Source organism: Acanthaster planci, linkage group LG18 (assembly GCF_054643075.1).
Source record: "Acanthaster planci isolate LZ-2023a linkage group LG18, COTS_SCS, whole genome shotgun sequence".
Taxonomy (NCBI): domain Eukaryota; kingdom Metazoa; phylum Echinodermata; class Asteroidea; order Valvatida; family Acanthasteridae; genus Acanthaster; species Acanthaster planci.
This window is the reverse complement of record NC_141794.1, coordinates 9,381,902-9,397,438: the sequence shown is the minus strand read 5'-3', so window position 1 is coordinate 9,397,438 and position 15,537 is coordinate 9,381,902. Positions and strand designations below refer to the sequence as shown.

Sequence of the window (15,537 nt, the reverse complement as noted above, 5' to 3'; positions counted from 1 at the left end):
TCCAAGCACAAGCACAGAGTGCCCTTGGAAAAACAGTTTTTAATTTCAAATGAGTTTTTTTTTATAAAATCATTATTTATAAAAAACCTCGGACAATTTGCCCGTTCCCATTGGTCTTGAGTCAACTTGGATGGTTCTTAACTGGTACCACCTGGTCTTGAATGCTTTCTTAATTTCATGTGAAAATGTTGACTCTATCTTCATCAAGGCGAAGACTTTTACCTGACAATACTCATTGTCATGTTGGTATGTGTGATACAACTCATGAGTCAGCATTTCAGAGAATCAACATTTCACTTCATACTGGTTCAGCTGTGCTCTCTTCCACTTTTCTGTGAGAGGAGATTTTGGTATTCAGCTTGGAACATTATCATCCCTAAGCCTCTAACGGTGTTAAATATGCAATAAACGCTCAATAACTCAAAGTCAGTTAACTTGAAACCCCGCTTATCTTAAAGGCATTCTTCATTTCTGCCAAAAGAATAGACTCTTATGTACAAAAATACCTCTATAACTGAAAATGCCAACATCACTACATCTGCTTGAAGTTTTTGAAGGGCCGATCCAAAAAGACTGCCGCCAAATCAGTGGAAAAAAACGTGAGACTTAGTTATGAGTCATTTCTGCAAACCGCGCTTTGTCTTTTTGCCTTAGGACACGAGCGTGCTTGCTGCCAGTGCCATTGTAATCGACTCCTCACCACATAGCCTAAACAAATCCTGGCTTTCAAGCAAGTCTGATTGCTATCAGTGCCCGAATGTAGCGTGGACACTTGCAGTCCAGTTGTTGACTCTTTATGGTGATCATGTGACCACACTGAAGCAAGCTTTGTGCGTGCCGCGGATAGAGCCTGGCTGCTGCTGCCTGCCCAATTGCAGCACTTCCGCACCACTCATACACATGCTGACTGTCCAATCACAGCCCGTGTGTAGACACAATGGACTTGCATTCCCGTGGTGGTGCTGGAAATGTGCTTTACGTGTTGCCGAATCTCACTTGAATTGTTTTTAAAAGGGTAGGTAAAAAGGAAAAGTAAAGGAATGAAAAGACAAACAAAAACACACAATTTTTTTTAAAATTTGTTTTAACACCTGAATGTGTTGAAATGCAAAATGACATGCTCTCAAGCGATTAAAAAGGAATGATGCTGTGGCCTGGCCCCGCCAAACGAGAGAGCAAGCTGTGCGCGTCGCGCCCGCAGAGTACACCGAATGAAAGCATTGTCACAAAGAAGTACACACTTTTGGTGGTTTATGTTTAATTAATCAGTAGAATCAAAAATTTTACCTAAGAAAACATGAAATCTCAGCAAAGTGATGATTTTAGAAGAAACCTATTCTTTGATATAAGGAAGTAACCACTTATAACTTCTTCAATAGCCACCACAGGGGCAAGTAGGGTTACTTGTGCACTGTGTGTGTATGTGTGGGCAAGACTCAGGAACTTTCATTGGCTCAAAATTCAAATAACTCAAATGTATATCAATTTCCTTGAGGTTTGAGTTATCCAGAGTTTACTTTAGTTGAAAACGGCCCCATCTCACTTTTATCCCCTTATTAATATAAGCACACACAATTCCATGTTGATATTTTCAGGTCAGCTGTGTTGGGAACCAGTGAACACCACTGGTCCCCATATGCTGCAGATTGACTTAACCACTCCAGCCCTGTTGACCATGGTTGCTGTTCAGGGGATGGAGACAGAGGACCAGTGGGTCACGTACTACAACATGTCCTACAGTACAGATGGAGAGACATGGAATATCTATGAGGACTCCACTGGGGATGCAAAGGTGTGTGAGTCGGTTGCTTTATATATGAACTGCATGGCTCTGTTGAAGTGAAGGTTGAGTTGGAGACTGACATAGTGGCAAAAATAAGTCAGGTTGGTGGAGTGGCACATTTTTCACCTCTCAGTTCTGGGAGGGTTCTGTGACCCAGGTTCAAATTCCTCTCTTGGCTGATGTGGATTGTTTCTTTTCTCCTGATTCCATGAGTTTTTATCAACCTTTTCATCTAAAGCTGAGCATATCTTCATTTCTCACCCGGCTTTTAAGAAATCCTTGGTTTCTTTATGAAAAATCCATTATGTTAATAATAATATTAATTGATTTTAGAAGTTGACCTTTGCAAATCTGTTGCTTTTCAAAAAGTTTATTTCATATTTGAAATATTATCAGTTGTGGTTGTGAAATTGATATTGAATTGCCTCTAAAATAAAACTTGAACTCACTTTCATTCCAGTTGAATCCAAATTCAGATCCTTTTCATACACTTGTATTTTATTCGTAGCATATCAAAGTTTAAGTGCCCACAGTGAACTTTTTAAAAATGATCATTACCTTTAGATATTTTATGGCAACATTGACAAGAATGGCATTGTGAAGACAGAGTTGGAGCCCTCTGTGAGTGACGTGGTGTCTGTTCGCTTGTTTCCTCACGCATGGAACGATGCCCCCTGCCTGCGGACTGAACTGTATGGGATGTACAACCCTACAGGTAAATGGAAGAACCCGTAGGATGCCAAAGGTCATCAGTTGACTTGGGTCATGCATCATTTTATCACCAATCATCTGACCCAAAGCATGAGGGCTTGAGTTGACTTCACAAAGCACGGCAATTCATTTCAACTGCAATGATGAAATGCAACTCATTATCACGATGAGGATTAAATGTTCAGGGAATGCTGTCAAAGTGCTGTTCTGTCCACAACTGAATGCATGGCCCTGTTGCAGAAATACAAGTAGTGCACGCAGGACAGGAGGAACATGAACACAAACAGGAAAATGGGGGGGGGCCTTGCCTTACAGAGACTGCTGCCAGTGATTTCAAGAAACCTATGCTAGTTTGATGTGTGGGACTTTCCTGGCAATGCATCATAACCTACAATGACCTTTGTGTCACCTCATAAAAGGAGTCTTTTCAGAATCATTTTTTTCTTACATTTTTATGTAAGAGAAGCAAAAGCAGTGAGACTATCAATAAGGGAAGAAATATGTGCTCGGCCGGTCTTAAACGAGAATTTAAGACCAGCTCAGGACAATGGACGCAACTTATCAGGGTTCAGTCTCCTAAGCAGGGGCCAATTTCATAGAGCTGCTTAAGCACAAATTTGCTTTAGTGCAAAAAACTTCCTTAAAAAACAAAGGTTACCAGCTCAAAATCTATGTGATTGTCATGCTAACCAAAAGACAGGTGAATGCCATTCCAAAACAATATACATTACATGGAGTTTTGGCTGGTAACCTGATTTGTCAAGCAAGTTTTTTTCATGCTTAAGCAAATTTTGTGCTTAAGCAGCGCTATGAAATTGGCCCCTGGTCTTAAACGTTAGTTTAATAAGACTGGCCAAGCACATATTTATTTCCATTCATAAATACCTTTTTAGTCAGAGAGTCAAAAGAAGTCAATATATGATGGATTTCCAGTGATTTTGTTCTAGAATTTTACTTTCATTTTCCAACCCCCCACCCATTTTATGGAATATTCCTTGTGCAAATTGTCCAATTGGCATGGGTATGGCAAGCCATGTGCACACACACTCTTGACCAATCAGAATCGATTAAACTGTCTCGTATCCATGTGCCAGCGCATGATTTATGCAGCAGGCATCATCATTTCTCACCGGGCATTATCAAATGTTAATGCACCGTCAAGTTGCACATTGTTGAATAGGGAAACAGTCTGAGGTATTTAGGAATCATGAATAAAATGCCATAACTGTTGCAGAAGAAGGGTTTTATCTGAAGAAAGAAGTTGTGTTAAAATGTGTGTTTTTCTTTTTGTGAGTCAGGTTTCCTCTCTGACAGTGTAGTCTTCTCTTTTATTGCATGATTTAGAAACCAGCGAATGGGTGGTATGTTGTTCGGCGAGGGAAAACCAAAAGATTGTTTGCTCCTTTTCACAAAGTAATATGAAACAACATATATCTTGAAAGAAATTGATTATAGAACCCATCATTGTCACAAACAATGTTATACAACTGGGCATTTTAAGTCTCACGATGGTCCTTCTGATGTTGCTTTTTTGTGAAATTGCTCTCCGCCACTTAACCTGTCTCAACAAGTGCCTTGATCTACTCACTCGGCATCCCTTTATGACCAAGATGAATTTTAAATGGATTTTGAATTATGAATACGTATCTTCCAATCTCCAGCTTGCAGTAGCAGCAGTGGTGAACTAATCAGTTCCGTCTCAACAGAGTCTGGGTCACCAGACTATCTGGAGATCAATCTCGTCTCACTGCAGACTGTGACCATGATCAGTACCAAAGGTAAAGACAATAATTGGCTGGTTAGGTACCAGCTGTATTTCAGCCAGAACAACGTGGACTGGGCATTGTATGTGGAGGACGGCCAACCCAGGGTGAGTTGAAGCTTTTTTCCTAAATCCCAGCTCACACTGTGTGTATGTAAACACTATAAAAGCAGTGCAACTTTTGACAGTAAAAGGGGCTCATTTGCTGAATGCTGGAAAGTCTTCAACATTTCTAAATTCCCAATAAGGCTAATTTCCATTAGGTGGCAAATTTGCATCTGTATCTTCAATTGCACCAATCATGAACCGTTCTCTAAGCACATGATTTTCTGCCCATTTTTAGCAAGTGAGGATTCTGAGCTTTGGCTCCATGCTTTGGCTTATCATCCCACTATCTGACCAAGTGAACTGTTGTACTTGTTACTAAAATGAAAAATATAGTACACTTTATTGAAAAGCAGCACCATGCAGGTTTCCATCTGTTGCTTGATTGCTTGCGGTCTCTCTACAGCAACACCATCAATCCCTTCTAGAAATCCTACAGTCACGCATGATAAGCACAGCAAACATCACACTAACATCAGAAGAAGATTTTGCTTAAATGTTTCATTAATTACGGAAGTTTGATTTATGATTGTATTTAGCACTAAGAACTTACTAAAATTCTCCTATTATAAAGGTGAACTAAGAAATTGGGGGATGTGAACCTGCAACCTCCCAGAATGTGAACCTGCAACCTCCTGGAATACGTACTGTATTGGTGCTCTATAGGCTGCTAGTCAGGAGACTTTGACAAATGGGAAGGGCCACCAACGTAGGGCTGGTAGAGCACCAGTACAGTGTTTCAGAGGTCCCAGGTTCAAATCCTGCTCTAACCAGTTTCTTTGTACATCTTTACATTTAATTTTTAAGTGGTTTGTTTGATAAAAGGCTCCTAAATACTCTCAGCTAGGACCATTGCTTTCTGCTGTGTAAGCCACAAGATCCCTGCCAACACAATCGTAGTGCAGTAGGACCATTGCTTTCTGCTGTGTAAGCCACAATATCCCTGCCAACACAATCGTAGTGCAGTAGGACCATTGCTTTCTGCTGTGTAAGCCACAAGATCCCTGCCAACACAATCGTAGTGCAGTAGGACCATTGCTTTCTGCTGTGTAAGCCACAAGATCCCTGCCAACACAATCGTAGTGCAGTAGGACCATTGCTTTCTGCTGTGTAAGCCACAAGATCCCTGCCAACACAATCGTAGTGCAGTAGGACCATTGCTTTCTGCTGTGTAAGCCACAAGATCCCTGCCAACACAATCGTAGTGCAGTAGGACCATTGCTTTCTGCTGTGTAAGCCACAAGATCCCTGCCAACACAATCGTAGTGCAGTAGGACCATTGCTTTCTGCTGTGTAAGCCACAAGATCCCTGCCAACACAATCGTAGTGCAGTAGGACCATTGCTTTCTGCTGTGTAAGCCACAAGATCCCTGCCAACACAATCGTAGTGCAGTAGGACCATTGCTTTCTGCTGTGTAAGCCACAAGATCCCTGCCAACACAATCGTAGTGCAGTAGGACCATTGCTTTCTGCTGTGTAAGCCACAAGATCCCTGCCAACACAATCGTAGTGCAGTAGGACCATTGCTTTCTGCTGTGTAAGCCACAAGATCCCTGCCAACACAATCGTAGTGCAGTAGGACCATTGCTTTCTGCTGTGTAAGCCACAAGATCCCTGCCAACACAACAGTAGTGCAGTAGATCCATAAAATTGTCTGCAGATTTTAGGTCTTGATAGTAAAAAGACCACAAATCCACAATAGTGGTCCTTTTAGTCAGCTGCTTGAAATTCATGACCAAATTGCTGTCAAAGCCTCAATACCAGATGATGAGAAAGGCATGAGTCAGATCAAACATTTGAATAGTTGAATTTTTGACCTGAAATGACATAAAAATATTCAATGGTACAACAAATTTTCCATAAACTGGGCCATCTAAGAAAACGATGTTTATTAAAACACAAAATAACAAATTATTATCATTACGCTTGTAATAATTATTCTCTTTTCTCAGTGAGGAATTATTTAAAGTTCAGCAAAGCTGTAGCACATGATGTGTTGTATGGTACCTACAAATAATTGAATAAAGATAAATATTTAGAAATTTATTCATAAATATGTAAGACGGTTCAGCCATTCCTATTGGTTGAGAGCCCATCTCATGACCAGCCTTAAATGGTTGACAAAGCACCAACATGGCAAAGACACGTGTTTGAAAGAAATGAAGTAACATTGTTGATCAAAATTGTTGGAAATCTGTCATTTTTTAACTTGATTTTCCTTTCTGACTCAGAAGGTATTTTTAAATTGGGAATAAAAATTGTGCTTGTCCCATATTAACTAATGTTTACGACTGTCTCAGGAGAATGGATGCTGAAATTTTCCCTTACCTTCAGCTTTGGGCCATCATCGGTAACTCTCAATCTTGCTCTTGATCCAAGCATATGAGTGTTTGACTATTTGACACAGGCTTACATTATGATGAGTTATTCGTCAAAATCCCAGCACCATCTAGAATCCGCATAAATCATGCAACTGTTCTTTCATTCCCAGGTGTTTATTGGTAATTCTGACAGCGACTATTATATCACCAACCCCTTGGCCAATGTGATTGATGCAGTCTACTTGCGCCTGGTACCCACTGAGGTCAACAATGGTCTGTCCAATGAAGTTAGAATCTATGGCTGTGCATCCTCAAATACAGCCGACGAAGCTCCATCAACCTCTGGTAAGTTTTTGCCATATTTTTTAAATGTTGAGGGAGGTTTAACAAAGACGTTGATAAGAGCAAGATTCAATATGTGAGATACAGAACAGTGTACCAGCTTCCTGACAACAAGTAATTCAGCCCAAAGTTACCAACTAAATTTGATTGTCTTTGTTGAAAGAGTTCGTCAGAAGGTGTTAGCTTATTTTTTGTTGCATGCCTTCTTAATTAGTTAATGTTATTTCATACGTTCAGAATGGCCATACGTCAATTTTGTTTATTATGACTTGCGATGCATCATTCGAGTTTTAATAAAAATGAAATTTTGTCTTTTGTGGCTGTTTCATAAAGCAAGAGATTACAATGCTGGCACTATCCGCAATTGGCAGTTGAAGTAATGACTAAAATGTTACCTGTCATTCAACCAATTTCACCTAAGTGATTGACCTAGAAATTACCATTTGTTACCAGACATCATTGGTTATCAAAGCTTTTTTTCACAGTGTGGTTACAAAGGTATCTATTGACAGAATTAAAACTATAGAAGATGTCATTAACCATGAAAGCAAAAAATACAACCTATGGCAAAATGTGCATGATGATGAGATTTTCAAAACAATTTATTTTAGCAGGAACGTGTTACATGTGTGTATTGCTGAGAAGTAGCTGACCTGTGCTCAAACTTGCTCAGTTCTTCAACCTGGATAATAGCCATTGGGGACCTATCATTCAATTGATTTAGGATCCAGCAGTTTGCAAGCAATCAGGGGTGAACTGCAATATGTAAAGACTTTTTTAGTAAGAAAGAAGTCAAGTTGAGGAATTTAAATCGACAGCCTTTGGAAGACTATGCCCGTGGTCACCGGATACAGTTATTCAGCCTTCTGTCTGGCTGGTTCAGTTTCTATTTGTGTTTCAATTCCATTTGTATCTGTGCATGCACAGTTGAGGGCACTTTTGTCACCAAAGTTTGATTGCAGGAGAAATGCTATTGCACAATGTCAGCAAATCTGACTGCTCACCACTGATAACAAACGAGGCTTTTACAGAGAAATGACCCTGTTCAGAAACTGGGCTGAAATATGTTATGGTATTACTCGATCAAGAACGCATTGAAGTGAGTTTTTGTGTCTCTGTTTATTTGTTTTATAGTTTGCTTTGACACCTTTGGGATCACCAATTATGCTTTTGACATGGACCGCATCACCGCATCATCGATTCTCAATTTCACATTGAGTAATGACACTGACCAGACCAGCAACATGACCAAGTACCACCCACGCTATGGCCACCTGCACAACCCAGAGAGTGCAGAGTCAGGGCTCAATGGCTGGGTGTCAGAGCCAGGCAGCCTGGTTAGCTCATTGGACCAGTGGTTGATGGTGGACTTTGGTGAGCGGATAACCCTGACAGGGCTTGCCCTTCAGGGTGTTGCCTTGCCAGAGGGGGACGTAGGAATGAGCCAATTCAGCCTGCACTACAGTGAGGACAGTGTCATCTGGAATCCCATGCGGAAAATGAACAGCAATGAGACACAGGTATAAATCCATGCAAAAACCAGACCACTATCAAGAATCTCATTTGCGGGAGCTTTGACACAGGAATTTCCTTTTGTTCAAGATGTGTGACTGTCCAAAGTTTGAATAAATAACAGTAATAATAACCTCTTTAAATCTCTCAAAGAGTATTTAAAAAATTGCTTAAACAATTGGCATTAAAATGTACTTTTTAATGGAATTTGTCTGTCTTTGTTCTAGATTTTGTCTGGCCCAGTTGATAGCATCGATGTGACCCTCACTGAATTGACCGCTGATGGAGACAATGACATTCGACCCTTGACTCTCCGCTACCTCCGCATCCAATCAGAGGTCAGCACGACTGAGTCAGTTGGCCTGAGGCTTGAGCTATATGGATGCAGTGCTGCAGGTAGTTACCTACACCGAAGTCCAATGCTTTGTCCAAAGTACATGTACTTGCCTTTATACAGTTTGAAATAACACACACATCTATGGGAAATGCCAAAGCTGCTGGCCTTAGATTTCAGTTTCAATTTTTGTAAGGAATCTTAGTCTAAGCAGAATTGCTTGTATATCAAGGAAGCAAAGGGCTGCATTAATGCTCATTGGGTTCAGTATGAAATATTGCAGATGCTTGCCCAAACTATGCACACTGACAAACTACTGTCTGGAGTCTCAGTCTAGAGACCATACAGACTGCTGTTGACAGGCTGAAGCTGACAGACAGTCATAAATACATAATGGTCACTCACAGTCAATACTGTAGCATTTTACTCTTCCCTCTGAAGCATTCAACATAACTAGGCTATTCCAGCTTTTCTAGAACAGTCTTACTGTAATTACCATGAACTAATTAATCATTATCTGTTTGTAAATGGGGAGGGAGGTTGGCCATGCTGCAATCAGTTTGGGAGGATTAGAGCTAATTTGTTCCTGGGCCATCTCCAAAAAAATGACTGTCACAAGCTCTGTCTCTTCTACTCTGTTCCTTCCAGTTGCTTCCATCTGCAAGAGTGGCTGGTCAGCATTTGAGAATTCTTGCTACAAGTTCTACCGGAATGACACAAGGAGCTGGTTATCAGCCAAGAGTTTGTGTGAGAGTGAAGGTGAGTAGTCTAAAGAGAGCCATGATCCTCCAACTTAGTTAATATTACATTCTGTTCATTTCATGGACATCCATACATATCTTAGCATGGTGGATATTCAGCAGATATTTGGGGTTGATACTTAATATAAACTTTCGTAATTGAAATAGTCTGTGACTGAGTGAGGGTAGAACTTGAAGATGGTGCAGTGTCCGTATAATCGCACATAAGCTTTTGTATGTGATAGTGATCAGATGCATAACCAATTTTCATCTGAATGTGCACAGACCCACATAGTGCCTTCCTGTGGCAGCAGTGGTGTAAATTAAGCATCATACCTCTCTCTTTGTAACTGTTAATGGGTACCTCTGAGTGGAATTTACAGAAAAAAAGCCCTCTGCTGAAACCATGCATGATTGAGTCAAACATACATTAAAAGAACTTAACTTCACAGGCTGACAGACATTATTTCCACACATACATTTACATATATACGAGTATGCTCATGTCCATCTTTAAAATGTAAAATACGGATGCATTTAACATTCCACACTCTCTGATGAGTTTTCCTTCTCTTCTGTGCCAATTTTTATTTGCGAAAATGTACCCAGGTGGCCATCTCGTTGTCGTCAACTCTCTCCGAGAGCAAGAATTTCTGGAGAACTTCCCACGAGCCTACGAAGAGAGAGACTTCTTGATTGATCTCAACAGGAGAGATGATTTTGAGACCTTTGTCTGGAGTGACGGGACATTCTTTGCTTACTCAGCCTGGGGGGTCAATGAACCGTCATACAATGTGTTTGACAAGTGCACAGCACTCTCCAAGAAGAAAGATGGACGTTGGGTTTCAGTGGATTGTGATGACCTCAGAAACTTTGCATGTGAATATGAAAGGGGTAAGTGTTTCCTTAGTGGGCTGTGAAGTGAATCTGGTACTAGGCCATTTTGAGCAAATCAGCATGAAAAGTGCAACTGTTTTGGTTTTACTGAAAATTTAATCACGAAAGATAAGAAAGCTTAAACTAAACTTTCCAGCAGTTTTTGTGCACAAATCAGGGCAATTTTGAAGTTTTCTCCCTTCGGTGACATCAAACTTTGGTTCATGAATATGGAAATTTGCTTCCATATAAAAACCAAAAAGGCACCAACCTGAGCTATAAAATAGCAAAATTGATAGTAATGTTTATTGAAATATGAGAGTGTAGTTTCAAGAGGGTTGTGGTAAAAAAAAGCATTACAGGGGCTCTAGTAGCAGCAGCATGCTGTTGGTCTATGCATAGTCAAAACAATGTTACATTTTTCCAGTCAATTTATCATAAATGATTCTTGTCATGTTATAAACAGCATCTACAACATACACCATCTGCGGGGAAAACGACTGGCTCCTTGCCTGCCCAGACACCCACAAAGTCAATGTCACCGATGTCCAGTGGGGGCGTACTGCGGATTGGCAAACCTGCCCACAAGAGGGCAGCTTCTCAACTGGGATCCTGCCCTGCACATCAGACACGGCTCAGGATGTTGTCGAGAGTGCCTGCGACAATACCACACGGTGTGGTGGGCTAGCCGACGTGTCGGTGCTTGACTATCCATGCTCTGAGACCGGTGTTCACCTCTACCTCAGTGCCACATATGAGTGTGTTCAAGGTACATGTACTCTCATTTTGTTTGGTCATTTGCCCTTTAGTGGTACAGTTGAGATGTTCTGAGTTAGGTTTTACAAACTTCAGATAAAAATGCAGGATATCACAGGTGGTATGTACTCTTGTAGGATCTGGTAAAAAGAATTTATGAAGTATGTTAAGTTATGTTGAGGAAATTATTTTTTTGTGGTAAATTTTGCCAAATCAGCATAAAGAGTCTTAAGAGAAGACAGACTGTTTTACTACATCAGTGCCACAGGACAATTGTAATATTCAAAATCACATCTTTTCATATTTTGATTTCCGCAACTGTTGATCTAAATGTTGTTTCAAGGATGGGTTTTGCAAAGAAGTGAAGTCAGCGTTGTATACCTTTTGAAGTCAGTAAATTGGCCTGGGTTGACAAAGGACTCAGTTACTTGATTGTATCACAAATGATGACAGAGAGATGACAGAGAGAGCATACTGTCTGAAATGTTGAGTGCCACCGGTTCTTTTCAGAACCCCACATACTCAAAAAGAGATATATCCACGGTGCTACCACAAACCTATCTAGTTTACTTGCTGCCTCCACCATGAAAAGCTTCAAATCTAATCACAAATGTTGTTACAACCTCCTTTATGTGAAATTCTAAATACAAATCCATTTTTATAAAGTGACTGGCAGTGCTACTAAGATTTGTTCTATATTTTGATGCAGATTTACTCGTCACTTTTGAGTTATTGTTTATGCAATTAACCAGTACGGTGGTCACAATGTCGAGGTGTGATTTAGTACATATCTCTTCTATGAACTAAGTATTATTTATTCAGTTCATCTGTTGCTTATCTTGTTTAAGCCATTCTATAATCAAAATAGTTGTCTGTATGTGTTTGTAACTGTCGTTTTATTTTATTTATCTCTGTGTCATGGCCAACTACGCGATATTTTTTCCTGTTAATACACTGCAACTGTCCTTTTCTGTTTATTTCCAATAAGGCATTTTCCATCCCACTGGCTTGCAGAAAATGCCTCCATATCTATTCTTGTAGTGCTGTTCAGTAACATTTAGTATTTCCTGTACTTTCTTTGAATTTCATTCAGTGTAATTCAGTTACCTCTTATTTTTAGTACTTTCCCCATATGTGTTGTTGTTTATACTTTTCTCATGTATTCATGCTTCTACCAAAGCATATAAAATTCATCAATCAAATCAAAAATGTTTTGAATTTTCTGCTATCATTAGATGACATCCAGTATGCTCGGGCTTGTGAAGATGATTTCTTATATGTGAGCTGCCCTGCAGAAGACCAGGTTCTCCACATCGTGCAAGCCATGTACGGCCGCACCATGGACAATTCGGTATGTCCAGGACCAGACCATGATGTGCCAACCAACTGCACGTCCTTGTCTGGACTCCAGACCGTCCGCACCTATTGTGAAGGCCACCATGAGTGTAAGATCGCAGTAGAGGTGGCGTCATTTGGCTCAGACCCATGTGTGGATGTTGCCAAGTATCTTGATGTCAACTACACCTGCGTGTCAAACGAAGTTATCATCCCAGATGTTTGTAAGTGCGACAAATCACTTCTACGACTCCATCCTAAAGCACTCTAATTTTGAATGGATCCAACACAAACATTCAACGCACTAATTATCTTATGTACTAATTGTGCAGAAATATTTCTGTGACACTGTGTTATATCATATGTCTTACCCCCTTAGTGTGGTGAGGCAACTTCAAAGTTCCCACAGATTGAAAGTTTCAGTATCAGTGTTTGTGTCCTTTGGCAGGACTTTGTCACGATGTACTTCGTCTCACTTAGGATTCATTTTGATTCTGCAAATTTAGAGATGGTGCTAGGGCGCAAATTATCTGTTTGATTTATTTTAATGCAGTGCTATGCTATGGTATGCTTTTGCTATGTTCGTTGTTAAGAAAGTAAATTTAAAGCTAAATGTTACCCTCTTTAAGTGATCATCCATGAAATGTTTAAATAAACTAAAATGCTCATATGATCGTTTATCACAAATCGGTGAAGCAATCTTAGATAAATGATGGTCTGATATGGTTTCAGCTAGTAGCAATGTTCTCATTGTAATCTCTTGTTCTCAGATGAATACCAGGGAGAGTGTGAGAGCGGATGGCTGAAGCACGACTACCGGTGTATCCGAGCCTTCCCCAATGCCTCTTTGAAGTTTGAAGATGCTGATGACCAGTGTAACCAGCAGCACGGTCATCTGGCTGGCGTCCCTGGGTCAAATACACAGGTGAGCTTGTGTGTTGTTATTAACTACTCAGTGCCAGGGTTATTTCATAGTGATGATTGTTGGCCCGGAAATGGGCTAAATTTATTGTAACGAATTCAAAAAGCCCCAAATGTTAACTCTTAAGTCATTTGTGCAGTATTTGTAGTATATTTCCTGTTACATCTTTGTTTTAAAAGCTTGGATTCAGAGTGATATTTGCTGTGAAGATAGACTTTTTACATCAGCCGATGATCCTGGGTACCACACATAGTCAACTCTCATTGACCAGGATCCATGAAGGCTAACTACATGCTATCGCATGCAGGCATCTGGTTTGAACCTGTACAATGCGTGACATGTTTTCATCTGAATGTACACAAAATTACAGCATCTTCAAGTAGACCCTTGGAGCATGGCAGAAACTACAATCAAGAGTCTGTAACATCTTTCTGTCTTTGTCTCCACTGAGGAATACTTGTACAGGGACTGCATATCCTTGCACTATTGGGAAATGTGATACCATCAAGCAAAATGAGTTCTTGTTTTTGACCTTGGTAAAATTTGAAGGATTTTTAAACATTTGAAGAGATGACAATATTTTTTCATGCTATCTGCAGGGTTTCCTTGAGGGCCTCCTATCAGACTACCCTGTCAGCACCAACTACTGGATCGGCTGTGTCCAGACAGACAACAACACGTGCAGATGGCGTGATGGAACCAGACACGCATTCACCGATTTCAACTCCAACTACGTGTCCGTTTTGGGAGAGCGTTGCATCGAGCTGAGAGGCGACAAAAACTACAAGTGGGAGGATGCTTCTTGCGGGAACCAGAACGCTTACATTTGCCAACAAGGTCTGTGCAAAATAGTTCCTCTATTTGGATGCTCAAGTCAATCATAAAAATGACAATGGCAAAATATGTATATGTGGGTACTACAAATCCAGTTTTGAACTAGTTGCCTTTGATAAAGGCGAGTTCCCAGTAATAATTAGCATCAGTTTCAACAACTGCTTATAGTCTTTAACCATATGCTGCCAGGTTTAATTTGAAGTTGCATGACGTATTCCCGGGGATTTTCAAGATTTTCCGTTTTCGAAATTCATCAAAAATTCATAACTTCATTACTGGACGTGGCTACTCTGATCTGACAGACAACATCTATTGACACCCAAGTACTGCAGGCCTGCTGCCTTGTAAAGAGAGCCCAGATTGTGCGGTGTTATGTATGTTTCTTTTGTTCCCGAAACTGGCCCAGTGCACTGCTGCCATCTTTTCAAATGCAGACCAGATTAGCATGCAGCGGTATTGTATCACTTATCCCTGGAGCGCTTTTGTCCCCGGTGGTATCTGATACTCTGTGTGCCATCCCTTTTGCAGCTGTGCCTAAACCCACCCTGGTGTCACCAGTTTTGTCCCCCAAATAGTGAAAGAAGAATTAGCATTCAAGCACATCATCATAGACATTTCGGGATCTAAATGAATTTTCAGCTGCTTCATTTTAAATTGAAACAAAAAACACCTATGCCTAGGCTTTTTTTTTAATTAGGCTGAGGCATGTAAAACAGATTGGCTGCGTTATTTTTGACTCAGCATATATGCCAGCTTGTCTCATTTGTCCATGGGAATTCTACTATCCTTCAACGCTCCCTTGTTTCAATTGACGTTGCCTTTAACATTTATCATTTAGATTGCATGTTAACATTTGGCCTGATGGACAAGACCATTGGCAATGACCAACTGGAGGTCTCAAGCACTAAGCTGCTTGCCACGCTGGACTCCTTTAAATGGGATGCCCGCCTCCACGCCCCCTATGGTGCCTGGGTCGCCATGGAGCGGGATAGGGACCAGTTCTTCCAGATTGACTTTGAGCGGGTCATGCGGGTCAAGAAGATCGCTACACAGGGGCACCCGAAGTACAACTTCTGGATTGAGCAGTATCGATTGGATTACACCGTGAATGACACAGCCAATGGGAGTGTGTGGATGACTTACCAAGAGGATGGCATAGACAAAGTAAGTAGTGGTGTTGATTGAGTCAGCTAGAGTAGGTGCG

The 15,537-nt window shown here is 40.7% G+C and overlaps 1 protein-coding gene across 1 annotated transcript in view; it reads left to right on the top strand.

Annotated features, from left to right (window-relative positions):
- The window catches only part of LOC110988604 (uncharacterized), a 138,108-nt gene that overhangs the window by 92,123 nt on the left and 30,448 nt on the right, over positions 1–15,537 (top strand). The window contains exons 53-65 of the mRNA XM_087148740.1: positions 1,596–1,792; positions 2,348–2,498; positions 4,156–4,364; positions 6,853–7,027; positions 8,159–8,544; positions 8,764–8,932; positions 9,519–9,629; positions 10,220–10,504; positions 10,953–11,255; positions 12,478–12,801; positions 13,348–13,502; positions 14,099–14,336; positions 15,172–15,497. Of these exons, the coding sequence (XP_087004866.1) occupies positions 1,596–1,792; positions 2,348–2,498; positions 4,156–4,364; positions 6,853–7,027; positions 8,159–8,544; positions 8,764–8,932; positions 9,519–9,629; positions 10,220–10,504; positions 10,953–11,255; positions 12,478–12,801; positions 13,348–13,502; positions 14,099–14,336; positions 15,172–15,497 (3,029 nt within the window). The remainder of the gene's footprint in view (positions 1–1,595; positions 1,793–2,347; positions 2,499–4,155; positions 4,365–6,852; positions 7,028–8,158; positions 8,545–8,763; positions 8,933–9,518; positions 9,630–10,219; positions 10,505–10,952; positions 11,256–12,477; positions 12,802–13,347; positions 13,503–14,098; positions 14,337–15,171; positions 15,498–15,537) is intronic.